Source organism: Netta rufina, assembly GCF_964035555.1.
Source record: "Netta rufina genome assembly, chromosome: 3".
In the NCBI taxonomy this organism is placed as follows: Eukaryota; Metazoa; Chordata; class Aves; order Anseriformes; family Anatidae; genus Netta; species Netta rufina.
In genome coordinates this window covers 53915494-53941765 of record NC_140125.1, presented here as the reverse complement: position 1 = coordinate 53941765, position 26272 = coordinate 53915494, and the positions used below count along the sequence as shown (strand labels likewise).

The 26272-nt window shown below is 42.4% G+C and overlaps 1 protein-coding gene across 1 annotated transcript in view; it reads right to left on the bottom strand.

Annotated features, from left to right (window-relative positions):
• Positions 1-25016, bottom strand: part of AKAP12 (A-kinase anchoring protein 12) — a 30658-nt gene extending 5642 nt beyond the window's left edge. The window contains exons 1-3 of the mRNA XM_084283298.1: positions 24682-25016; positions 14978-15164; positions 176-3954 (exon numbers count right to left, since the gene is read on the bottom strand). Coding sequence (XP_084139424.1) covers positions 176-3954; positions 14978-15164; positions 24682-24783 — 4068 coding nt within the window. The 5' untranslated portion in view covers positions 24784-25016. The remainder of the gene's footprint in view (positions 1-175; positions 3955-14977; positions 15165-24681) is intronic.
• Positions 25017-26272: the final 1256 nt, after the last annotated feature.

The following is a 26272-nucleotide window of genomic DNA, read 5'->3' as shown; positions in this document are numbered from 1 at the left end:
TGGCTGCTCCTTCTGGACATCCGTGTCTGTCTCACTAAAAACAAACTTCAGATGCCTCATGCTGCACAAGGAAGGTCTTTGACAGAACTATTGCCACAACCTGACTCTAAATCAAGTTAACACTTGCTGAATTTTTCTTTGACAGATCAACCTTAGTATCTTATGTAATACTTACTGCAGCCTGGACTTCTGGAATACATTCATCTCTCATCTCATCTACTGTTAACTCTGCTAGGGGCAGTTTCTCTTGTTCTGAAGGCTCCTGCTTTGTTAATGGCTCTTCCTCAGGAGTGACAGTTTTGCTATCTTGTGATGAAGGTTCCTCAACTGTCCTCTGCATTTCAGATATCTCTTGGTCTTCTACAATTTCTTCCTCACATGCCTGCCACTGCCTTTCATCTCTCAATACATCCACATTTTCATATCCTTCTGTGCTTTCTTTCACTGCAGCAGATAATTCACTTCTTTCTGAACCTTCATGTCCTCTCTCTTCAATTTTATCTCTGTCCTGAATGCTCTCTGCACTTTCCGGGGGCTGGACATCATCCTCTGTGTGTTCTTCTCTTTTCAAGGACTGATCAAGCAAAACTGTTTCCTGACCTGCAACTTTCTCATCTGTAGCATCATCCTTCACTTCTGACTCAACTTCTTGCACTGTTGTAACTACAGTTGGTGTCATGGTTCTTTCACTAACCATCTGTGCTACTTCTGATGACTTTACTCTTTCAGCAACTTCGTGAAGAACTTTTTGCGTCTGCTTCTCTAATTCTTTCAAATTTTGTTCAGTGGCTTCTACTTCTTGTACTGGCGTAACTTCTTCTGTAGTATCTGGGGTTTCTAGCAACTGTGAAACAGCAGAAACCATCTCAGTTGTCTCCTCAGCAAAGGATACTTCCATTGTTTCTTCAGCACAGGAAGCTTCAGCTGTCTCCTCCAGAGCCGTCACTGCCTCTGAGGTTAACTCTAGCTCACTTGCTGTGGTATCATCACTAAGATCCTTTCTCGTCTCCGGCGCTGTCTTAGCAACTACCACTGCTTGTTCTACAACAACTTCTGATTCAAATGCTTTCTCAGTTTCTTTCTCTTCCTCTTCTTCCGCCTGCTCAATGCACTCTGTCAGAGCAGCAGATATCCACGATGGTGACCTTTCTTCAATACTGGTAACAGCTCTTTCCCCTTCCACAACAGTAACAGTGACTGCATGTACCAGCCCTTCACTGGGTTGCTTAACTTCCAGGGTGTCTTCTAATTTTTCTGCTCCTTCTTCCTCTGAGGTTTGTTTTTTCATTGCTTCAGCATCTTTCACTTTCTGGGCTTCAATTTTCTCTTGCTCTGCTGCTTCATATTCAGACAAAGGAACAACAGCTGGAATATCTGAATCTTCCTCAGCTGTTTCTGCCATGTCTTCTCTTGCTTGTTTAAGATGAGTTGGTTCTGGCTTTCCATCTGACTTTTTCTTCCTACGGCCAGGCATAAGTTTTCTAAATGGAACCCATGATTCATCTTTTCCCGGCTCACCATCTGATGTTGAATGTTCCAGGCTAGATCCCACAACAGAGTCTTCGGTTCTCTCTTCCATTCTGGTTTTGGATTTCCTTCTTGGAGTAACTAACCTTTTAAATGACTCCCATGTTGAAATACCTTCACCTTCAGATGGGCTTCCAGCTTGTTCTGGAGAGGAATTCCCTTGTCCTTGATCACTCTCCTGAGAACTAGTAAGAATTGCATCTGTTGCTGTTTCTTTGCTCTGTCCAGATTCTTCTATTTTTTGGCCATCTTGACCAAATTTATGCTCAGCTTCTTCATCAGATGATGATGATTTCCTGGCTCTTTTCTTTGAAGAGCCTACACATATAAAGGCTTCCCAAGACACAGAGGTGTCAACCTTTCTTTTAGGCTCTTCTGTGACTTTCTCTGTTTTCTGGTCCATTCCATTTTCTTTTAACTCTACCTGACTTTCTTCAGCTCCATTTTCAGTTGCAGGCACTGCAGTGCTCTTTGTCTTATCAATTTCTTCTTCTTTATCACTTTCAGAAGGTCTTCTGACACGTTTCTTGGGAGTCACCATCTTTTTAAATGATGCCCAAGGCGTAACACTTTCTCTTTTTCTCTCCACATCTGAAATTGCAGCATCTTCATTTTCAGAGACCTGCATTCCATCTGCAGATTTTTCCAAAGAAGGAATTTCATTCAGCTCCTCAGGAGAAGAAGCAGAACTCTCCACCTTTTGTTCTTCCGGGCTATCTGGGGAATCTGATAAGTGTTGAGTTAGTTCTCCCTGTTCCCCTAACTTAGATTCTTCTCTTTTGCCTTTATGCTTCTTTCCAGACAGTTTTTTTAATCCAGTACCCGTAAAGAGTTTCTTTAAAGGACTGCCTTGTAATTTATTTTTTTCTTGAGAAGAGAGCAGTTCAGCTTCATTTGTGATACCTTCTGGAGGCCTCTTTCCAGCTGCTTCTTCAGGAGCTATTTCTGTGGTTATTTCTCCTGGTTTAGTACTATCAGTCACAATTTCACCAATTTTGCCTTGTAGCCCTTCATCAGTGGGTTTGACTGATCGTTGATCATCCGCGGTATCAAATGACTGTTCAGAAGTAGAAAAGGACTTTGATCCAGCAGCCTCCAGAGTCAGTTCTGTCTCATGGCCTTTGCTTGCTGCCTTCTCTGTGGTTTTATCATGAGCTTCTCCTTGTGTTTCAGTGGCATCTTCTGCCGTGGGTGAAATTTTCAATTCTGCTTTCTCTGATTTTTCAAACATTTCTTTCACCAGTGACACAGGTTTACTTCCTTCTATTCCTTCAGACTTTTTAAACTCTTCACTAGTTGCCAATGAAGATCCTGCTTCAAGTTTCTCTTCAGAGGATATTTCAGTTCTGTCACTTATTTTACATTTTCCTGTTGACTCCAGATTTTCTCCTACAGGTAGGACTTCTGAGGATGCCTTCAGTTCTCCATTCACACTGTCTGTGATTACAGGGATTGTTATTAGTGGTTTCTCTGTCACTTCACTTTCCTTCTCTCCTTCTTCAGTTTTTTCTTCCTTTTTACCAATATTTTCTGTGACTTCTATTAATTTACCTTCTTGATCTTCTTCAGCTTTTTCCTCCTTTGCACTTGCTGTAGCAACAGTTATCACTACATCCTGCTCATCATGCTCTAGTAGCTTTTCCTTCTCACTTGCATCAACTCCTATGGCTGTTTCAGTCTTAGGCTCTTGTTTTTCATCTTCTGTTTGTTCTTTCTCATGCGTTTCAATGGTTACTGCTGTCACATTCTTCTCTTCAACTTGCTTCTCAGACTCAGATTTCTCCTTTTCACTGGTTTCAGTTGTTAATGTTGCCCCCTCTTTTTCTTGCTCTTCTTCTTTTGTAGGAGATGGTTGTTCATCTTCTTTGGGCTTCCTAAAACTCTTCTTTTTTCTAAATCCAGCCAATCCCTGAGAAAAAAATTTTCTTAATGGTGATGCAGTATCATTGGCTAAAGCAGATGACTGAGAACTAATCTCATTTGCTTCTGGTGTTTTAGGAGATTCGTCTTCCGTTTTTTCATTTTTCAGTGCATCTTTGGTGTTGTCTTCTGCAGAGGGTGCATCTTCAGGCATCACTGTTTCTTCTGAGGTGACTTCTTTTTGATCATCAGCTCCTTCAGTGACTTGTGTTTCCTTTTTTACAGTAAGCAGCTGAACTGGTTCTGATTTTCCTGTCTTCTCTTTCTTCACTGTGAATCTGAATCCAACAAATTTAAAAACCTTTTTAAAGCCCAGATCATATGACGGTGGCTCAGATGCTTGTTCAAGGTCTTCTGCATCTTCTTCCAAAGATGGCAACTGTTTAACTACATGAGCATCCTCTTTCTCAGCATCTACACCATCTTTGGTGCTTGAGTCAGATGGACTTGTCTCCATAGTTTGGGTGTCTTCCTTCAGAATTACACCGGAATGTTCTGTTTGTTCAACTGTTTAAAAAAAAAAAAAAAAAAAAAAGGGGGGGAAAAAAAGTTAATTTAGTTAATTTCCTTCTTGATTTAATGTTATATTATACCTTTAGGTACAGATATATGCTATTTTTCTACAGTTTTATCAAGCTTTCCTAAACATACATGTTCCTTTATCTGCATGCCTCTCTTAAAATTTTTAAGGACTAGTTTTTCTGACCTAAGATTACTGTAATTCCTTTCCTTTCTCACTTCATTGTAAATATCCTTTCAAAGTTTATTTGCAAATGCACCTTTAGAGCTCATTCTCTTCCTCTCTTTCGCAGTATTTTTCTTGTTTTGGAATTTAACACAAACTTAAGAGACAAAAAATTAATTTCTCTCCAATCAATACTCAAAGAATGTAAAGAACAACATGTGCAATCATTTCTGAAGTAAAACTCAGAATCCTTTCCAGGTAGAAGGAAACCTAGAGGGGTGGGAGTGGTGGAGAAATGTTGACTTAAAATTACAGCAAGAAAAGGAAAGCTCATTTTACAGCTCTGTCCCAAAAGAATGGTAAGATGTTAAAATGCCCATGGGAAATTCCCTATTTTTCTGAAAACCTGTAAAGCCCAGAACAGTTACATTACAACGTATTTGGTTTAAAGATTGTGAACCTTGGAATTCTCCCATACATCACATCACTGCTGTTGCCAGACAGAAACCTCATACGTAGCAATTCCACACCACCTGAAAATAACGAAGTTGTTACTATGCAAGCAGGTAAAATTCTACCCTCCAGTTCTCACACGTCTGTGTTTGCATTGCCGCTTTCTTGAGCACTGTTTGAGTTTTTCCTTCAGGACACTGGCAGCCAGCCTCTCAGTCTTGCTGGGACAATTTAAGCATTATCACTCCCTCTAGCCATGAGCTGCCTAAATTCACAGACTGGCATATAAATTAATCCCCCTGAAATACAGCAGTTAAAAAGCCAGCACACATCCGTTTAAAAGCACAAAACTGTAAGCTCTACATACCCCCAAATAAGTAACATGTTCTTACAAATTATTAACAAACTATTGTAATAAGCCTAAATGCAAGTTTAACATTTGTTTGAAAGAATTTTGGACCAAAAAAAATAATCCAATGTTAGTGGCAACATCTTGGGAGAAGGCAGTGCCCTCATCTTTACATTGTGTATGTGCTACTTTGATGCCCAAGGGCATGCAGGAGACAACTTTCAAAAGTACATGCATCACTGCATTCCCCAAAATGAATGTGTTTTTATTTGAACCATCTTCAAGTTGTATCTAACTGTTGTGAGCCTTCCTTTGCCAGGGACTGGACCAGCTGAGCTCTAGAAGTACCTTCCAGTTTAGATGCTTCCCTGCCTCTGTTTGCTTACGACCTCTTTAGAAAGAACTGCATCTTTGTAAGAGTATACACAACATGCGCTAAGGTAAGGCTGAAACACAACTAAATAATAAGTAAAACTAAATCTACAAGTACACTGCCTTCTAATAGCTACATAGAGGGCAAATTATGTTTATATTCACTATCAGCAGCCTACTGGTTGTTGCTTCTCAACAGACATAAGCTTTTTTTTTTTTTCTCCTTATCTAGCTGTTTAAAATTACTTACTTTAATTGTTCACTCCTAATTCTCTTAGAAGTCTGACCTCTGATAACATCCTAGCTCCCTGAACTTTTCAAACAATGATAGAAATTTTCAAATTGAGTAATCTGTGCCTGAGCCAGGTAAGAAGAAATATGTATATATTTGAAGAAGCAAAGATTATTACTCCATTGGTAATAAACCTCTTGCAAACATCAGTACAGTCCACAAGCAAAAATAACTCACTGTAAGAACACTTCAGTCATTGGCAGGGTAGGGAAGGGAAATAAAGTTCTAAGCACAGCTCGAAGCAGCAACAACACATTTGAGCTCACTTCTCATTTTAAGATGGTTAACAAAGGAAGAAAACACTTTGTGTTTATTTTCCTAATGTTCTTGGACTCTTATGAATCAAACATTACAGAGCTGCACACTAAGACCACGTAATGATAAAGGCAAGGAACCACTTTGCTATCTATGTTCATTTATTCTTAGGTCCAGAAAGAAGTGCATTGTCATTGCCATCAAACTATGTAATTTAACAGGAAGCTTATCATGGCTCAATAGGAATTCATAAAGTCAGAGCCATTTCTTCAAATACTGGGGTACATATCACATTTTAAAAATATTTAGTAACAGGCATACTTTAGATCTTTAGTATACCCCATATATATATAGACTATACCCCATATACATATAGAGAGATAAAGGGACATCTGTAGATATATACATATATGTATATTTGTTTATATTTATATATACACATGTATGTATGTATCTATGACAACAAAGCTTGCAAATACCACTGTTTTCAATACAGCAACATATTAACTCCTCTTTTTTTCCTGCATGGAGAAGGTGATATTTCTTCCCTTTGTGTAAGTTACAAGTTTTTTTTTTGTTGTTGTTTGCTTTGTTTTTATGTCTGTTTTTCCCCTGGGTCAACCAGCTATGAAATTAAACACTTATCATTTAATGTTAAACACAGATTTGTTTATGAGCCAAACCTTTTACTATCTCCTATAGAAACAAGGTCTATAGAGCCTCCCTCCTGTTACTCCTCAATCCTGCACTAATGCCAGCACGCTTCCTCTCACATCTGGGACGCTCTGTCTCCATCTGACATGACTCAGATAAAGGTAGAGCAAAAACCAGGGCTGTGAGCCAGCCAGGAATGCTGGCTCTATGCAGGAAAGAGGAGAAGCAGAAAGACAGTGGGAGGAGAGAAGAGGTAAAGAGACAGTCATGGATCACTGTGGGCAACTGCTGAGCAGCTGAAGACATCTTTGTAAGGGCTCTCCTCTCCTCTTGCAAGCAGTCCTGGGGAAGGCATATTTACTATTTCAGAAAAAACAAACAAACAAACAAAAAAAAGTTTTGAAAAAAAGTTTATAGTTACAGTTGAGACGGCATTTCTTTTTGCTCGTTTTTCTTTTGTTAATTCCTAGAACACAAGTTTAGTGTTTAAGAGGAGTTTCAGAGGTTTACAGGTAAACTGGTTTACTGCAAGAGGGGAATGATACAGAATGTAAATGAATGAGTTATATCTGAAGTAAGAGATAATGAGGAGTTTATAAAGGCATCTCTTCAAACTCATAAGTAGTCGAGATTTTTTGCTTATGAATGCATTGATTTACAAATAGAATAACATACTAGGACAGTGAGTAGATATCTGTTAAAAGCTTTGCAGGCAAAAAGAGCCAAAAAACTACTGCAAAACCTGCATGTCCAGTGAGTATATAGTAAGATGGCAAATGGAATCATAAGAATAAAGAGGACACAGAAGTTTAGAGGCACTGGGGTAAACTTTTATAAACCGTTAAAGCAGGTTGACAGCAAGTAGGTCTCCTTTGTGGGTCCAGCAAACACACCGCCTTGCAATACTTTTATAAACAAACTGCAAAAGGTAAAAAAAAAATAAAAAAATAAAAAAAATAAAGAAAAGTGAAGATGTACTTTTAATACCAGTCAGAAAAGCTGCAGCTATGCTACACACATCACTCTTGCATCACTCCCTTGTAGCACAGGCAGTGGGTATTGCACCCCAAGGTAACACAGAGCCTGGATGCCAGCTATCGAGCGACACGCTGCTGTTGTTCCCAGTCTCTGCTTCACCTGCTTCCTTCTGCTCTATCCCATTGAGATCACTGCACCAGCCCCTTTCAACCAAGTCCATTTTGGATGTGTTTCCTCAGCACTGAGCAGGGCAATGCCATTCCAGACGGCTGCCTTGCGTGCTGCCAGGGGGCTGCTGCCACTGCTTGGTGACAAGCTGCAGGGAGATGCATACCCAAGCGATGCTTCTGCAAGGTGACAAAGGATACTTCTCCATCCCATGGGCACATACATGTAGTAAACAGAAGACCTGAGAAGCCAACCGTACATGCTGAACTTGCTCTTTCTTTAGCAATTGGATTCTTTAATGACGTTTTTATTAATGACATTCTTGGTGCTCAAACATTTCAGGGCACTTCTGAATGCAAAACAAACAATGAGTAACTCCACTTTGGAAGTTACTCACACAAGGTATTGTTCAGAGCATTGCAGCACATCACTGCCACAGGTATTTTGGCAGGGCAGCTAGCTCTTTGTTAATGAATTTATTGAATTCGAAAGTATCTTTAAGAAACACAGGAGATCTTCATCAAAATACTTCTTTTAATAGAAAAAAGCCTAGTAAAACACTTATGAACACAGTTTCTTCAGGTCTGTCCTGGGGTAGGGCTGCATGAGCTACGGGCTCATGAAGGAAAACAGTGCAATAAAACTATATCCAGAGGCAATGATAAAAAAAAGTCATAGGTCATATCATAACATTGATCCACTTCACTATTTAAATCCACTGGGGCTAAGAACTAGAGCTGAAATTCTATTTTAACTGCTCATGTGCCAGTTAAACTACCAAATATTTTAAAATTAAATCAAGGTGCTGTTTGTGTTTTAATCACTGCAAGTGGTCTCTTTTATCCCAAAGGAAACATATGATATTGAAGGCCTCGGGTAATGAGAAGTGCTTGGTCCCTATCCCCCATCCCCCAAATTTCTTTAGTCGCTTAGTCCATAGTGAGAGTTTATTTGCATTTTTATGAGCAGTATACTGATCAGATGTTGGAAAATTAATATTCTCAGACTATTTTCTAACTCGTTACATTAAAAATGAAATGAATTCATAGCACTCCTGTTTTAGCAGGCTGAGAGCCACTGTGGCAGCATGACTTAACTGCTCCCACCATCTCGCCTGTTTCTGAAGTGCAAACGTGTTCCTCTGCTGGTAGGTGCCAGAGGGAAAAGCAGCTCTCTGACTGCAAGAGTTAAATCCGCAGCACTTCATGTGCTCGCAGTCAACCATGTCAACATCTGGAGCTGGTTGACTTTTCCCCCTAAGGATTTGCAGTGCTGTGCTGGATTTTTTCCATAAATTCCCTGCATTCTAAATCTATCAGATGGATGTCACACACACCCTGAGCCCCGTGTTTCAAACCCAACTGGCCACTGAGAGACTCCAGAAGACTTTTTCATGTTGTTGTTTTGTTTTATTCGATGTTTAAGTATTTGTGGCCAGATCCTGCTTGTAGTCACATACACAATATCCTTGGTAGGCTTGCTTGAGCCTGAAGGAAAACTGAAGCCGCAGAGCCAAGGGGCGATTTCAGAATCATTTGCCTCCATTGTACCTGGATTTGCCACAAATACAACTTGTGCAGAACACCTACTGCTCTAAAGCTCATGTGGCAATGACACAGGAGAATGTAATTTAAAGAAGAATTTTAACCGAGTGTCTTTGATATTTCGCATTTAACACCAAGCTTTCATTCATAAAATACATTTTCCCTTAATGGCACAATTCCTTTAATTATTAGTAGAAATATTTGAAGGCAAGAACTAATACAAATGGAGAAGCAGTAATTAAAATACATGGTTTGAAACAACAACAGCTACAGAAAACCTACCCTAAACAGGTTTATTTGGAACAAGTCATCTATTGGGGATTATTAGTGAAACTTAAACAACAATGAAAAGTTGTGCTTTTGGGTTTTCATCACAGTGTGCAAGAACTGAACTTTATTCCTTAATTCCTTCGACCTCAAATTTCAGGTGATGAATTTCAGTAAATCAAACAAAAAGCCCCCCGTAGTAACAGAATTAAGCAGGAATATATCCAGGTGTTATATTTTTTTTTTTAACAAAGGTGGGGATTTTGTTGTTGCTTTTAACTACACAGTTTAATGTACCAAAATCTGTACAACTGCTGCTTTTTGACAATATTTCAGATTCTTGCTTCCTTTCCCTACTACTCATGATATTTATGTTTCTGCTTCAACGTATAAATATTTCTCTAATGGAAAGCACACACTTCTTCCCTCCTGATTCTATTCCCTCAATTATTTCTAAGGTCAGACTCAGTGTTAATTGTGGGGAAGGGTTTCTTTCAGAAAAATTAAATAAAACAGAAGGATTTACAAATATTTCACATAAATTTCACAGTGCATAATTGCAATTCATGAGCTTTCTAATCCTGTTCTTCTGTCAAAGCATTAACAAGTCCCCTTAAATTCAGTCGTCAATTCTCTGGTACTTGGGAGGCACCCAAAGTTAAGTCTTAAGTTTTCACATACTTGTGTGTCTCGTTTAAAAAAGAAAGAAGGAAAAAGTTACAAAATAGCTGTAATTTATCATAGCATAGACTTAAGAAAGCAAAACCAATGTCCCCAGAAAAGGACATCACACATAACCTCATATGAAAGAAACTAAAAGAAAGCACGATCATTTCCGCTGTGATGCTAAAACATTCCTCATAAACCTTTTATTTTTAGAAGTTTGTGCTTTAGCTGTACTTGTCTGCTCCAACCTAGAGACTAAGTTCTCAGATTCCAGCGTGGGATGTTATAAATTTCATTCATTCAAGATTTTTAGATATTTCTTCATTCAGTTCAATGTTTCACAAAACAGCACTGAAGTTCAAAAACCAGTAGTTAAGACCCAACAAAATTGTTCTCTTTTTTAACGGAAAGGTCATTAACCGTGGCTTGGATATACAGTTACTGTATTTAAAGATTCTTCATTAAACGAATTCACAATAATAAACTGCTCTCAAACTAGTCCAGCTGTTCTGCCTGTGAACCAGACCAGCATGCTGCAAATATTTATGAAATTTCATGGTTATCCATACCATCCGCGTCTCATGTTCTGCAACTCTGTTTTGCTTTTTAAAATAGAATGTAATCACTAAACCTAAGACAGATGCACTTGGGTATTTGAGAAAAATAGCTGCTCTGCTAAGAGCAAGGAAGGGATAAGCAACATGGCTTAGTCGTTGTTGTGACATTTTTGAGAGCCCCTAATGACTAATGAAAACACACAATGGGAAACAGATTGGAAGTTTTCTTTGTCAAAGCATCTGCATAAAGGATAACAGACATCACACACAAACAAAGGAGTTTTAGCTTGAGCTACACTAATTAGACAAATGATAGCTTAATACGCTCCCGCTTACCAATAAGGAAATGCACTCCATCCCTTCAAAGAATAACGCATACCATGAGCTAGATGCACTTCTTGCAAAATGTACTACAGAAGCAGTTGTGCTACAGTGAAAACCCAAGTTTCCACAAGAATTATTTAATAAGGAAAACCTCAGATGATCAAACTGTGCAATCCTACGAAGAAATTGCTATTGAAAAACAGTTTAACCTTTAAATACTAACAATAAAAGGAAATAAAAAAATAGAGAACCCTTGAGGAAAAAGACTCAGCATGTGATAAGCTCATTAAACATCGAGTTTAATGAAAACCCTATTGTAAACAGCAGTAGGATATCTCCTCCCCTACTAACTGATTCAAATCACGTACAGTCCTCCCCAGGGTCAGCTCCAAATGGAGCTGGACTTCTGCAGGCTTTGTTGTCAGTAGGCATTGTAACACTAGAGTACTTTGCATGAATAAGCCCCCACTATTTGTTGAATTGGTTCACTAATGCCAGCAAATAAGATAAAAGCAAACAAACAAATATTCATACAAGGCAATAAAAAAAGACTTAGTAAATTACAAGAGACATCATCAATCTGAGGGAAGTTCTGATGCAAATTAATTACCTTTACGGAAAACTAAGCTCTTTTTTTCTTTTTTTTTTAAAGTATAAAAATTGTAGTACCACTTAGTTTCCAGATAAAGAAAAAAGCCTGTGCAAAAGCAGCAGCGCAAAGTATTTTTTCCTTTTAGCTTTTCAATCCTGCAAATAGTAATATCTTTTCAGAAAGCCCAGTTAGTTTATAGTGTTAGCTCAACCACTTCAGTGGCTCATGCACTACTTTCTTAAACAAGATGCAGAGTCCTATGCATGTAACATCAAGATTTTAAAATCCCAGGCTGGAATCCTACTGGGACCCAAACACCCACCTCCACACCACGGTGTTAATCTCCTCTGGATTTTTGATTCATTATAATTAGTAAAAAAGAATAACAGCTTAACTTCTCTCATGCAAAATTTTTTACAATACCTAAATGATGCCTACTTCTACATTTCCTTACATTTGACTGTATTTAGCCTCTAAGATATTTGACCGCATTATGATATTTTTTCTTAATCAAGAAATAAAAAGCATTGTAGCCCTTGATTGTTGCTGCTAGATTTCAGACCCTATGTCACAGTCCAATACTGCAGGAAAAAAAAAGAAGTAAGCGTCCTCTAGTTTATAAAAGTCTTGCAATACAAGTGCCACTTCAAGCATGCAATTGAAGTGACAAGAAGTTTTAAAATTTCAGCAGCCTTCACTGTGAAATGGTTCTCATTCTGATGAAATATTTAAGGCAGACCTTTTAACTCCAACTACACCGCCAGGAAATCTATCGAAAGTAAAACAATACTTCTGAGAGCCCAAGGAGCGTTCCAGCATGCACACCACAGCTCGCCCCACCCCAGCAAGTCATAAAACCGCTGCAGCACAAAGTCACCAGATGTCACACACGCAAAGCCAGGCACTAACCAGCAGAAAGGGGGGAAAAAAAAAAAAAAAAAAAAAAAAAAAAAGGAATGTGCTTACGTTTTAGCAATGCCACACTGCCTTACCCGTGATTGTTATGGTCCCCAGCATTTTTAAATTACACTAATAATAAGAAACTTCCTTCTCACAGTATGAGGTTCCTGATATTTATTCCTCTGGAGCAGCCTGAGTGTGGGGAGCGTGCAGCAGAGCAGCCTCTTGCCTCAATGAGAGCGCACGAAGCCTCGTCCGTCTGATGAGAAAGGCAGACTGAAGCTGTGCTCCCACAGCCTCTCTCACTTGGCAGCTGCTCTTGGTGGACCATTCCCTCCTCAGCTGTTTGCTGCACAACTAAGGGAGCAAAAAGCAACTTGGGGGTGGGCTGGGCGCACGTGATGTGCCATAAGGACCTGGATCCCTCCCCTCGCCTGCTCCAGCACCAATTGCTGGCTACCAGACCTCATGCGAGGCTCTGGAAGTGTTCGCAGGCTGCAAAAATGCAGTTTAACTATTCTCTTTCCATTGCTTCACTGCTGGTAACTAAAAAAAATATACTTTGAAGTATTTGTCTTAATACCTTTCAATTCAAGTGCTCTTTTTTTCCTCCTTAAGAGAGGAAACGTCAGCTTTGCAGTAAGAAACAATTGCTTTTAAAACACTATTTCATTCCTAACTTCTGAAATGGTTTTGAAGCAGTCACTAGACATCCAGACCAAACTGATACTTCAATAGGTGCTAGTCAATAGCCCTAGGTAATTTAGCCCACATAAACAAAAAAGAGTATTAAACACTTGTTAATCCATAGTGAATCATTTGCTTCTTTGCATATTGACAGTCACTTTGGGGAAGAAATATAGAACTGATGATTTATTTCCTTGGATGGAGAGATTTCTCCTCATAGAGCATTTAAAAGATACCATCCCCACCTTTACTCATCTGCCTAAGGGACATTTGGACCAGACGCTGAAAGATCCAGACGAGTGATATGAACAATTATGGATATCCGAATGTAGTTTTCACTTGAAAGACTAACTTTTCAGTGCTTTACCAGAGAGTTTTTATTTGACTTTTGGATGGTGTCATTTTCAGCTATTGCTACGAGAAAACATATACTGTATTTCCTCCATAAAGGTGGTGTTTTGGTGTTGTTGGGTTTTGTTTGTTTGTTTTTATATATATAAAAAGTAAAAAGATGCTTTAAGATCAAACCTGTGGAACTGTTTCCCTTTCATATAAATTATGCTACTGTCTAGGCTTGGTTCCATTGACAACAGTAAGATAAATCCCAAATAGAACAGCAGCATCATGCAACCACATGAGAGAGATTAAAGAAAGTAAAACCTTTTGGGGCAATCTATTCAGGTACAAATTCCTAATACTATCTGCATTCATAAAGCATCATGCATTTCATCTACATCTAAGGGAGCTTCTCACTCCTCCTTTATTATACGCCTTAGGAACACAATTCCAGTACAACTAAAGATACAACACATAATTATATATAAAGATTAGTTTGATTGTTAACTTGAAACCACGCCCTTTTAAAGGCCTTTCCTATTAATTGATCCAAAAGCTGAATGCCAACACAAAATCTACTTCAAAACATCAGGTATTTTCTCCTCCTTCATGACTGTGAGTATACTTTCTTATACCTATCCTCTCAAGAGTAAAGTTTTAAAGAGGAATGAGTGAAAGATGAAACACGCCACATCGGTTTTACAGCACCCCTCTACCAATGCCAAAGTCAGCCTGCTGCTGGGCCTCTGCAGCCAATGCCGCCCAGGGCCGGGAAGGGGCAGGAGCAAGAGGCTGGCAAGGGCAGGGCTTCTTTGAGAAAGATTTGGAGGGTCAAAATGCAAGCCTGATTAAAAGCAGTTTGAAAGACAGCTTTAAGCAAAACAGAGCCAATGGATTAGCAGCCTGTCCCTTCCTCCTGAGGAGTTCAAATGGTTCCTGGGCACCCTGTTTGAGATGGCCCTGCTCAAGCAGGAGGTTGGACCAGGTAACCTCTAGAGAGTCCTGCCAACCTCAGCCAGTCTGTGATCAATATTAATATCATTAGTGAATATAATAGGATTTCTACCCTATGAAAGAAGGGATAAGCCTATGCAGCATAAACTCCTAACACAGGAAGAAAAAAAATGAACTGTTCCCTCAGGTGAATGCTCAAGCAATTGGTAGCAAGCAAGCAGAGGCACTGCAGGCTCCCACTAATGGAAATGAAGCTGCCTTGAAGGCAGAAAAGATAGCATCCTGTACCACTGACAGCATCAGCCCCAACTCATTTGTTGCCTAAATTCTGCTATAAAGAAAATGCATCCCAATAAAACACCCTAGAGGAAGCACTTGAGTAACCAACAGATCACCTGAGCAACTCCCCATCCACTATGACACAGCCAGCTGAGTCCCATTTCAACCTCGCACCCAGACCTCTAAGATCAGTCCATTGAACCCAGATTTTTACTTACCATCTGTTCCAAGGGCCTCTGCTTGCTGTCCAGGAGGTTCCTGTATTGGTGAAGCCACCTCTGGCTGCTGCCCGTTCAGCTCCTGAGGCGTTGTGGCAGCTCCTGGCTGCTGGGGCTCCTGCGGCTGGGCATCAAGCTCCAAGTTGTCTTCATTAACGTCAGGTACTGGTGAATTCGCATCTAAAACCTGGGCAGCCAAGTATTGGATGAAGGATGGTAGCAGAAGAGAGAAAGATAAAGAAACGTAACATCAGTACCAGGTCAGCACTTTTTGCACAGAACATTGTTCTTTTGTTCTCATTTCACTTATATACGTGCAAGCATTTGGGGAAGTAATTACTTCTGTGCAGCATTGCTCCTTCTCAAGGTTATTAACTTTAATAAATCAAAGTACTTCTGTGAGAAAAAAAAATACACGATATAATCTGGGACTATTTATTGTACTCTTCTACTGCATGAGATGTGTGGAGGAAGAACATTTTACAGACAATGGCCTATAACCTTGTGTAAAAATACATTTCTAACATTCCTTCTAGCATGAAGGAAAGCTTCGGGATAATGTGAAAAATATCTTTCCATTAGCTAGATTCATTCTTCAAAGTGTCTGGCACAACTCCTCCTATATGCACAGGAATCCTATCTGTATTTTGGCTTTTGGTATGGCTCCTCTGCTGACATGCTTATCTTGTGATCATGAACAGTACAATTGCAAAGAAAATTAACTATTTGGGACAGAAAGCTGAACATGTACATATAAATCCCATGAGGAAATTCAATTAAACTAGGGTTAGAACTAGAGCTTTGGGGCCTCGGTTATTAGGTAGAGGTTATTTTTACAGGGGAGAAAGAAGTTTGCAATACTTTAGGATTCCTCACTATAACATTTCAAACTTTTTTCCTAGATGTGCCAATACCAGGGAAAAAGCTCTCAACTTCTACATTTGATACATTTTAATCACTTCCAGAATGTCTATAGGCTTGCCATATAACAAGGGAGATACTTTTAAAATAAAAATGTCCTTCCAGAAGTATGAAATACATTGTGGTCATAAAAAAAAAAGCTTCCTTACACTTTGTTTAATTGACTAGCTCTCCAACTGATCACATTCCCTTCCAACAGAAGCTGCTTCAACTAATTAACCACATCTCAAATCTCTGCTCCTGAAGTGCAAGTTTAAAGTTCCTCTGGTGGGACAGCAGACCTTAATTACATATCATTTTCTTATTACTCAGCTGTATTCCCAAACTACTGGCATTGAAGACCTGTTAATTATATGAAGGAACCACAGATGCATCCCATTTTCCAATGTAATGCAACATCCAAACGCTTGAAGCACCAAACTGGGATCAGAAAGATGACACATTCGATGAGTATCTTCCAAAAAGCCACTAAAACAAGCTTCTGAATGGGCAGACCTATTTATTTATTTTTATTAGCAACTAGCCTGCTGCAGTGGAATTCCAAATCAACATGCAAAGTGCCAGGCAAAAGGCTTTCCTTTCCCTCTTATCCTTCAACTACCTATTCACGTGCCAGGTCAGATCTGAGGGAAGCGCTGCACCTACTTCCACAGGCAAAAGAGTCTGCATTAGGGCTCTCAATCTCCAGTTCAGAAGCCCTTAATTAAGCCAAATTGTTTCCACCTGGCATTGCTGCACTCCTCAAAGCTGCCTTTCACAGCCACATAATCCACCTCACGAAAAAGGACACCATTCTGCTCTACTGCCAATACCACAGATGGAATAATTTGGCTTCAGAGTTTTCACATGCTGAGACCAGATATCAAATAGAAGAAATACGGAATGGCTCAACACTCAGATTGTGCTCCCACTTCTCACATCATCCTTTTCATAAATCTAAAACATGGGAACTCAGAAGAAATAAAAATGCCACAGAACCGAACAAAGGGATGTAAAATCTGAGTTGTTCTACAATTGCACAAAGGATTAATCAAACAGTAAAAAACAGTTGAAGACTAATAACAAATAGACACAGAAAATAACAACCTTTTTTTTTTTTAAAAAAAAAGTACTTTGAGATTCTTCATTACAAACTTATTAAAGGACTTTTCCTTTAATACATATCATAAATTGTAGTCATTCATTCTTTTAAGAAGACTGTTAGTCCTGCAAACACAGGAACAACCTTAGCTTTACTGGCTCTAAGGGCACTTAGCTAGCCATCCATGGATGGTTATTTTGAGGTGACAACCTCAGAATTAGCAACAACAGCTCTTTGAACTCACAAGAAAGGCAACAGCACTGAATATTTTAGCACTCCTCACCTTGTTCAAAAACTTCCTTCCCTTTCTTTTCAAACTTCCCCTAGTCAAACCATCTCAAAGCTAGAGTCATATTGACAAATGCACTTAGATAGACATATACTTAAAATTTACCATTTGTGTAAGTGCCTAACGACATGAATAGGCACTTACAATCTATGGACTCTGTAAGGATGATGTGGTATAAAGGAACCAGGTACCCCAATGCAGTGCCATTGTCTCCTTCTTAAATTGATCCCTCAGTGTAACAAGGAAATATTAATTATTACCATAGCTAATATTTCCCCAGTCCTGAATTTATTCTACAGTCACAATGCATTCAGGAAAACAGTGACTATGTATTAACCCAGAGATACATAACCAAAATCCAGCAATCACTGAATCAGTGACTAAAGCAGATTATGCTTTAGATCTGTAAATGCTATGATACTTCCCAGTGTGAAGAACAGAAGGAAATGTATGAACACTGCTAGATGTAAGACTAGAAGCTGTTTTTACTATCAGCTGGTAGAATTATAACCAGTATTTATGCTGTCCATAAATTCAGTTTAGAAAGCAGGACACAGCATTCAAAACCAAGAAAGCTGTAAATATACAAAAAATTTAGCATTTTGAAATTTGACCAGATCTGTAGTACAGCCCAGCCCTTCCAGGGAACAGTGACTGTTTTAGCCCAATCTCTAGGACAAGAATTTGATGTGATTCTTGGCCACAGGAAGGCAAATTTAAATTTTAATATCAAGTGTCCTACTTTAAATAATTGAATAATTATCAAAACCAATAAAGTATTTTTTTATTATTTTTTTTTTTTTACAAATTAAAATGCATATAAAGGAGAATAAAATATGCACTTTCAGGGGCTGGGGCATTTGTAACATTAGGGGATACAACAGCATAATTAGTTTAAAAAAAAAAAAAAAAAAAAAACTTTTCTAAGAAAATTTGCTCAGGCTCTTTATGAGGGTCATTGCAGTCTGTCCCAATGCATTAGTTTGTGAAAGAAACTAATTTCAATTTTCACTCACATTAACTGCTTCATTTCTCTGAAGGGACCTGAACCACAGTTTAGACCAATTATGTCCAATTTATTCAGCTGTGTTCTTAATTCCACTGAGAATAATTATAAAGCTTCGACAAATATAAAGTCAAAGTTTAGAGAGATGGGTGAAAATCTCAAAGACAAAAATTAACAATATTGGGAGTCTCATTATTTAGCTCTGTGTTTATCTACAGGTAATGAGACATTACATTGGTACATTTATCAGTATTTATCAGGTTTCTGTGGCATTCACTCATAGCTCCCTCCTTGGGTTATGAATTAACTTATGAATGTGTTGTCTCATAAATGCAGGAGAAACTGAAAAGACTTGGTTATCCAGTTCACTGGTCCTTCAGCTTGATCATTCTCAAAACAAAGAACCATCAGTGATGTAACACTTCTGCTCTTGTCATGCCACCGCCATAAATCATGCAAGCAATTTTTAAAGACTTGCTTCATACCCACTGCGAAGGTGGAAGCCAAGCGCTGGTACGCAGTTAATGAGACTAAAATGCATACCGCTTGTTGCCCATGCCTACAGCAGCTTCTGCTTCATTTGTTGGGTAGTTTTGAGCCCAACCGTTAGACTTCAATAAATGCATACATCATTATAAACGTATAAAGAAAGATAACACAAAGAACCACATGAGATGTGGATTAAGAGAAGGCCCCTGACTGCTTGTTGTACGTTTGAACATGCTTCATACGCTCATTCACTATTCACCACAGGGCCAGCAGTACCCAGCTTCTTCCCCCACCAGGAATCACCGTCATTCCCAACATTCCTTGTACCAGTCCCAAATCATTCCAAGGATTCCTCATACCAGGCCCAAATGCACCAGGGTTAATTTTGCCTCATTCTGTTAATCCCGCTACACTGATTCTACGTGAGATTACTAAAATAGCCAGATCCAGCTGTCTGAACAACTGAGCAAACTAACGTAAACATCTCTAATATTTTTTCTGAAGTTGGATTTCAAAAATTTGGGAAGCTTAGAGCACCGCTGGTCAGCTCAAGAGGTCAGCTCCTTACACACATTGCTTCATTAAAAAGATCTTCAAACAGCAACATTAAAAAAAAAAAAAAAGTGAATTTAGGTCATTCTAGTTCTTTGTTCACAGCAGTTTGTCTTGGTTTGCATTAGCTAAGGACTAGAGGTTCATGGGACGTTACAAATTCCAGGTGGAGATACAGAATAAGGGCCTTCTGTCAAGGCACATAAGATCATACTTAGCTTCAGTATCTTATTTCTTGGTAATATCTCCTGCAGACAAAGCCAAGGGCCTTCTCCTTACCTTTTACTCTCTTGGATCTTGCCTCTTCTGTCCTAACTCTCTCTGACTTCGTTGTGACGTCTCCTTAAGGATGACTAACCTTGAAATCCACTTGGCTAAAATGAAGCCTGGTTTTTATTCCCAAACCATCACCATGATCTTTTTGCAAGTTGTGAAGAAAGCCCTCCTTCTAGCCTGCCATTCAGATCTGTACCCTAAGCCAGAACCAACACGAGCTCCTTCCTCAGTCTCACATCTCTCAACTCTCTGCATAGCAATCCTAGGACACCACCACAACACGGTCAGGAGGATAGAGCACAAAGCAGGTTACTCTTGTTTCAGTAACTAAACACATGGCTTGCATTTCCAACCAGAGTGACTTTCAAAGGCCGCATTGCTCCTCACTGCATCTCTTTAGCTTCTCTGTCACATCAAACACAAGCTAATTGCCTTCCCTGGCCTTCAAAGTGCCTGGACACTCCCTCTACCACCTCCCTCTTATCTCCTAGATGATTAGAGGGCTATTTCACACTTTCAGTAGATCCATGGCATCAATTTCCATTGTGCATTTTTTCAATTAAGCGCCTTTATGCTTTCTCTCAAGCCACTCTGCAGGCATGGGCCCAACTCCAAACATCACCACAAAACGACGTGACCGTCTTCCTTCCAGATCTGAAGAGGACTCGGAAGGGATCAGCCCCCACTGTACTGGGAGCACCCTGCAGCCGCATCCACCATTCAGACCAAAGGCTTCAAACTCAAGTGCTTTTTAACCAGAGCTCTTAGAGATGCTGTTTAGGGACTTTCCTCTGGTACTTGATTAAGCTGAGTTTTACAATCGCTAATGTACGACTTGCTTGTATTTGCAGGCTGACTCAGCCCTGTCACCAGCACACAGTTGTTTAAACAGCAGATGTAAGTCTGTCACAGCTGTTATTTGTCATGCATTCAGACAATAAGACATTCTGACATCTCAGCTGGTAACCTCTTTAGAAGAGACAGTTCCAAATATTTACTGTCTAGCAGACACTTGCTCTCATTACAAGGCAGGTAGCGTAATCAAGTTACTACTTAGAAATAGGAATTATCCAGAAAACACGGCTTGAATGATCGCTGCTCTTGAGCAGGGGCCCTAGCATGGGAGCAAGCCAGGAATTCACCACACAAAATTTTCAAGCCATCAAAATTCCCGCAGAAGGCTATCTTTGCCAAACCTCTATTTTGCTGCAAGAATAGCTTGTTGCTCTGCCAGGCTTTTTTTTTTTTTTCCTCCCCTGCATCCTACCTTTAAAAGTTTCCCCACGTAGCGGCAGGTAGCTGTTCCTACACAGCTCTCTGCTTTCTCAGCAGGGCCACAAAAAGGTACCTGTATTGAAATTGGTGCCCTGGACTTCTAAGTAAGATAAAAACGGGGTGGATCACACTTGTTCTGGCTCGGATGCTCATAGCATGACGCGGCTTTCCTTGCAGACCCTGCAGCTCGTAGTTGCTTCCCTCCCCACAGGGCCCCAGAGGGCACCGCCCTGAGGGACAGCAGGCCAGCACCTCACCTCTTCCCAGTCTCTCTTTTGGCTCTCAACATCAGAATGGGAGGCTGGGAGAGAGGGGCATCACTGCTATGAGCAGAGATGAGCACACAAGGTGAAGGTGACAGCACCAATCTAGCCATTCGCTGCCACCCAGGGAGGTGTCACCCAGGCCTGGTCTGCTCCCTCCACCCACTGGACCTTGACAAATTGGCAAAAATCAGTCCTGCCAAAGAAGCTGAACAGCTTCCTATGGGGTTAACTCACTGAATGAGCTTGCTGAGTGCCAGAAACAGCCCAGAGAAGCTGCAGGCACCCAGGCTGGAGAGGAGGCAGAAGTACAGGACCCATGCCAGCAGACATCTCAAAGCTTTTGCTAGCCTGGGACAGCTGAACTTTGTCTGCTCTCTCTAAAGAGATCCTGCTCCTATTTCTAGCACTATTATTATTGAAATCTGTTAACTCCTTCTCAGACCAAGCTTCAGTCCTCAGTGTTACTCAGGACAGAGTGGCAGGGAGATCTCAGCCATGGTCTACCAGCTCACTGCCACCAGTGTCGATGTTTTCATTTCCCCTCCTGGCTGCCTGCCACAGGTGCTTGCCTTGGCCTGGCTTTAGGTCTCACCTGGACATTGTATGAGGCAAATGAATCCATCAGGGAACTGGCCCAGCATCAAGACTGGCCTGAAGACTTAGCCAGTTTGTTTGGCTTATGGAAATGTACGGTGAGCACCAGGCACAGCATGAGGCAGGGCTGCATCATATGGGGCAAGGCAGGAAAGAGGGACGGGGGAGGAAGAAGAGGATGGGAAGAAGTATTGCTGCCGAAACAGTCAGGAAATATCTAGATCAGATCAACCCTCTGTGGGACCACACCCTGCCCACAGATTTCAGCAGGACATTGGATGTTGATTCACAGGTCGGATGGATTTGGTTCAGACATGTGGAGGGGTTGGTATCTCCAGCTACGTCCCACTCCCTGCAGAGGGGGCTTCCCACAGCAGGGTGGCTATGCACGATAAGGATCTGTTATAGCAAGCAAAAAACAAGAAACCACACCACCAATTTCAAGTCCCACTGACGTGTCGGGATGGAAACTCTGGAGCTGCTGCAGGTATAAGTCAGCAGCAACCTGTGAAAGGATGGGGCGAACACCTGAGGTCCTGGCTCCTAGAGCCTATGTTTAACCTGCAGTGCTTCCAAGCCAACATGCCCAAGGCTCCCAAGCATCTTTAGCACTGCAGCCCAAGTGCTTAACAGGGCATCTGACATCTCCCAGGCTGCAGCAGTGAGAAACACAGTTTCTGGACCCCCCTTCCAGTAACTAGGACACCTCAGGAACTGGTATCTGGCCAAAGAGTCACAGGGGGATAATGACGCGACTTGAAGACTGTAAATTTGGTCTTTCTGGAAGAAAAAGCAAACAGGTTTTCATCTTGTACAAAATACAACTGTTACAAAAGACACTTGATTAAATATTTTGAGGAATTTTAAGTGACTAAGAAGTACAACTGCTGAGATTTTACATTACACATTAGAACAGTTGCCTAGACAATTCGTCTAATTGATTTTTGCCAAGGCTCACTCACATTAGACTACACTGAAGCCAGTTTTCAGAGTTTTTATTCTAAAAGAGAGGGTAGTGATGAGCATTTTAACTTGAAAAGCATAAGAAAGATGACCATCCTTTAAAATGGCTCTATTGCATATTCTGCAACCACATTAGCTCATTGATAGATTTCTCCAGGGGCATAGCATGATCTGGTGATTTTCAAATTCAAAGGGCTAACTATGAAAAATTATGTCTCAAGTCCACATGAAGCTCTCTCACTGGAGTAAGAACAGATTAAGTGAGATATAAAAAAAAAAAAATTAAAAAAAAAATAGCAGGGCTAAAGTTCATAAAAGCTTCCTTTTCTTTTTATTTAATGTAATGGAAGACAAAAATGGCTGGTTTAGAAAAGCGGCAGTAATACAACTTCTTACAGCAGTGAAATGCAAAAACTTCCCCACCTTTAACCAGTTCGACTTAAATAACAAAATTTAATTATTCGAAAGCATGTTTCCTAAAGAGCGGAAGATATAAACCACAGCATTAAAAACAATAATAGTCTGTAGTCGAGAACAACATCGGCGATGTTCTCTTTTTTGTCTTGGTTCCCACAACTGGATAAACACGGCTATGAACATTATGTCCCTTCTTGAGAGTCACATTATCTTCATTTTAAAACAATCATGGTAACCAAATGCTTGCCCTCTGTAAATTCACCGCCGCCTAGATTTCAGCATCCGAGTTCTAGAACCGCTCAATGTAACTGCTAAATATTTTGTTAGCCAACACCAATCCCTCACACTTATTTGGTTAAAAAGAAAATAAAATAAATCTCAGTTAATTTAAAGCTCATTCTCAATGTGGTTTTCAAATCTGTCAAAACACGCACAAGGAGGTCTAGGGGATGCCAGGAACTATGGGAAATTCAACTTGAAAGTTAAAACTGAACCACAAGGTCAAAGAAACAAAGTCATAACCAGTTCTCAAGCTCTAACACACCCACACGCCAGCTCAGAGAAACTTCTGAATAGCCGTGCTCCGGGGACCCAAACTCCGAGCAGCCTGGGTATAACGCCGCGTTATTCCCCCCCTAACAAACCCACGTCTGACCCCACGGCGATGCTGTGTAAACACGCCGGTGGACATAACCTCCCTTTCAGTCCCAGAATCCCCTAAACACGCCTATTCCAGAGGGATAAATGGGTTCATTCATAATCTATTTTTAACCCCCAGACATGTTTTAAAAGAATTTCTTTCAATTCTTTCGGCGGCTCCGTTTAAAATAGCGCGGACCCGGGCCCCCCCCAGCCCGCTTTTAGGGGCTGCCCCCCGCTCCGGTGCGCCGCGGCACCGGGGAGCGCCCAAGGCGGGCAGCGCCACCGCCCGCCGCCGTGCATCCTGCCCCGGGGGGGCTGCGGAGATGCCGGGGGAAGGGTCGGGGGAAGGGTCGGGAGAAAGGGGGGACCCTCCCGGGGCGGAGGCCGGCGGGACGAAGTTGGGGCAGCGCGGGGAGGGCTCCGCGCTGCAGCCCCCGCGGGCGGGCTGGGCTAGGCTGGGCTGCGCCTCGACGCGCCTCCCACCGCACCGTCGGGAGAGATGGGAGGGAGGGGGGGAAAAAAAAAAAAAAAAGAGGGGGGGGAGAAAGGGAAAATTAAGAAATAATAACAATAAAAAAAAAAAAGGCTGCGGAGCGCAGCGGCTGCGGAGCGCCGGGTACCGCCGCAACCAGCCCTGCTGGCGCAGCCCCTGCCCTCTCCCCCCGGCTGGGCGCGGCCCCGCTCCCCCCGCAGCCCCCGCGGCCACACACAAAAGCGGCGCCCCCCGCCCTCGCCCCCGGCCCCCGCCGCCCCGTTTTATGACTGCGGCGCTGCCCGTGGCGCAGTCCCGGCCCGGAGCCCCCCCGCCGGCCGCGGCAGGTGCCCGAGGGGCCGCAGGAAACTTTCCCCGCACCGGGGGAGCCGCCACCGCCCGTCCCTACCCCCCTTCTCCCTTTCCCCTCGTCCCCCGTCCCCGGCCGCCCCCTGCCTTACCTTGGCGGTCTCCGCCGCCGCTTCCCCCGCCGGCGGTGGGGGGCTGCCGGGGGTCCCGGCGGCGCCGTCGCCCCCCGGCTCGGTGGAGCTGCCGGCGCCCATGGCGCTGCCCCGCGGCCGGGCCGGGCCGAGCGGCGGGAGGGGGCTCGGGGGGCGGCGGCGGCGCAGCCGGGAATGAAGGAGCCCGGCTGTCCGCGAACTCCTTTAGGGAGCGAGGGGAGGGAGGGAAAAGGGAGGAAGAAAAAAAAAAAAAAAAAGAGAGGGAGGAAAATCACCTCCGCCCCTGGTCCCCCCGCCCGTCTGCCTCTTGCTCCATCACATGAGCAGAGCCCCAGACACGCCTTGCAGCATCGAGCCGGGCTGATAAGGAGCGCCGGGGGGGGCAGCGTCCTGCCCGCCGCCGCCCCGCCGCCGGGGTCCGGCCCCTCTCTGCCGGGCACCGCCGGGGCCGCTCGGGGCGGGGGCGACCCCCGGACCCCGCTCCTCGGCGGCCGCCCCTCGACGCTGACTCAGCGCTTCTGGCCCCCCGCCCGCACCGGGACCGCACCGCGACCGCACAGGGACCGGCACCGGCACCGGCACCGAGCCGCCGCCCTCAGGGGGCGTCGGGCCCCCGCCCGGCCGCGCTGCCCCGCACCGCCGGGGGGCTCCTGCCCGTCCCCGGGGACCCCCGGGCCGGCGGCGCCCTGGGCTCGACCGCCGCCGTGCCGGGCCTTGTGCGGGAAGCCGGGGGCGCATCCTGGCTGCAGCCGATGCAAAACGAGCGGGGTCCTGTGCCTCAGGCCGCCTCGGGGTGGGGGGAGAAAAAAACAACAACAAATGTCTTTTTTTTTCCTTTTTTTTTTTTTTTCTTCTTCAGGTATTAATTCTTGCCAGATTAAACGACAAGCAAAGCAAGCGACGCGGTAGTCTCTCTCCTGACCCGACACAGGAGCAGGACCAACGCATACATAGGAATGCTCCGGTCCAAAAGTATCCCCCGGGAAATGACACACACTAAAGCACACCAACCGCTATGCGCCAAGTGGATCCATGTGCTTCAAATCCACCCACCCTCTGTGGGGTTCGTAGTTCAAATCAGATATCAGGTACTCAGCAGCCATATACGATTTCCATTAGAAAAATTAAAACAATCCGCTCTCATCAAGACACTGCTTCATTCAGGGAAGAAAATTAAAAAAGAGATAATTATCTTAAAAAAATCCATTCTACAAATTGTCTGATCTCTGCACATGGTCATTTCTTTTTCCTAAAGCAATCAAGCCATACCAAGTCATTGAGTGACAAAGCCACTGCAGCAACTCCCTTCAGCCAGTACGAGAACCTACCAGAGCCTTCAGCATAACAAAACTGCTGTCACGGATGGTGCAGGCAGAACCAGCACCCCTTCCCATGCTGATTAGTCCCACTCCTCCTCAGATTCCCTATAGATGTGTGTCACAGCAGGACCACATTGTCCTAAAGCCACTTATCTGCCCAACAGTTTTAATTGTTTATCTTTTTTTTCCCCCTCATCCACAGGAAATTGGTGTTTTAAGGGAGCTCAGGAAAAATAAGAAGGGATGGAAATCTGGTTGTGTGGCCAGTTGGT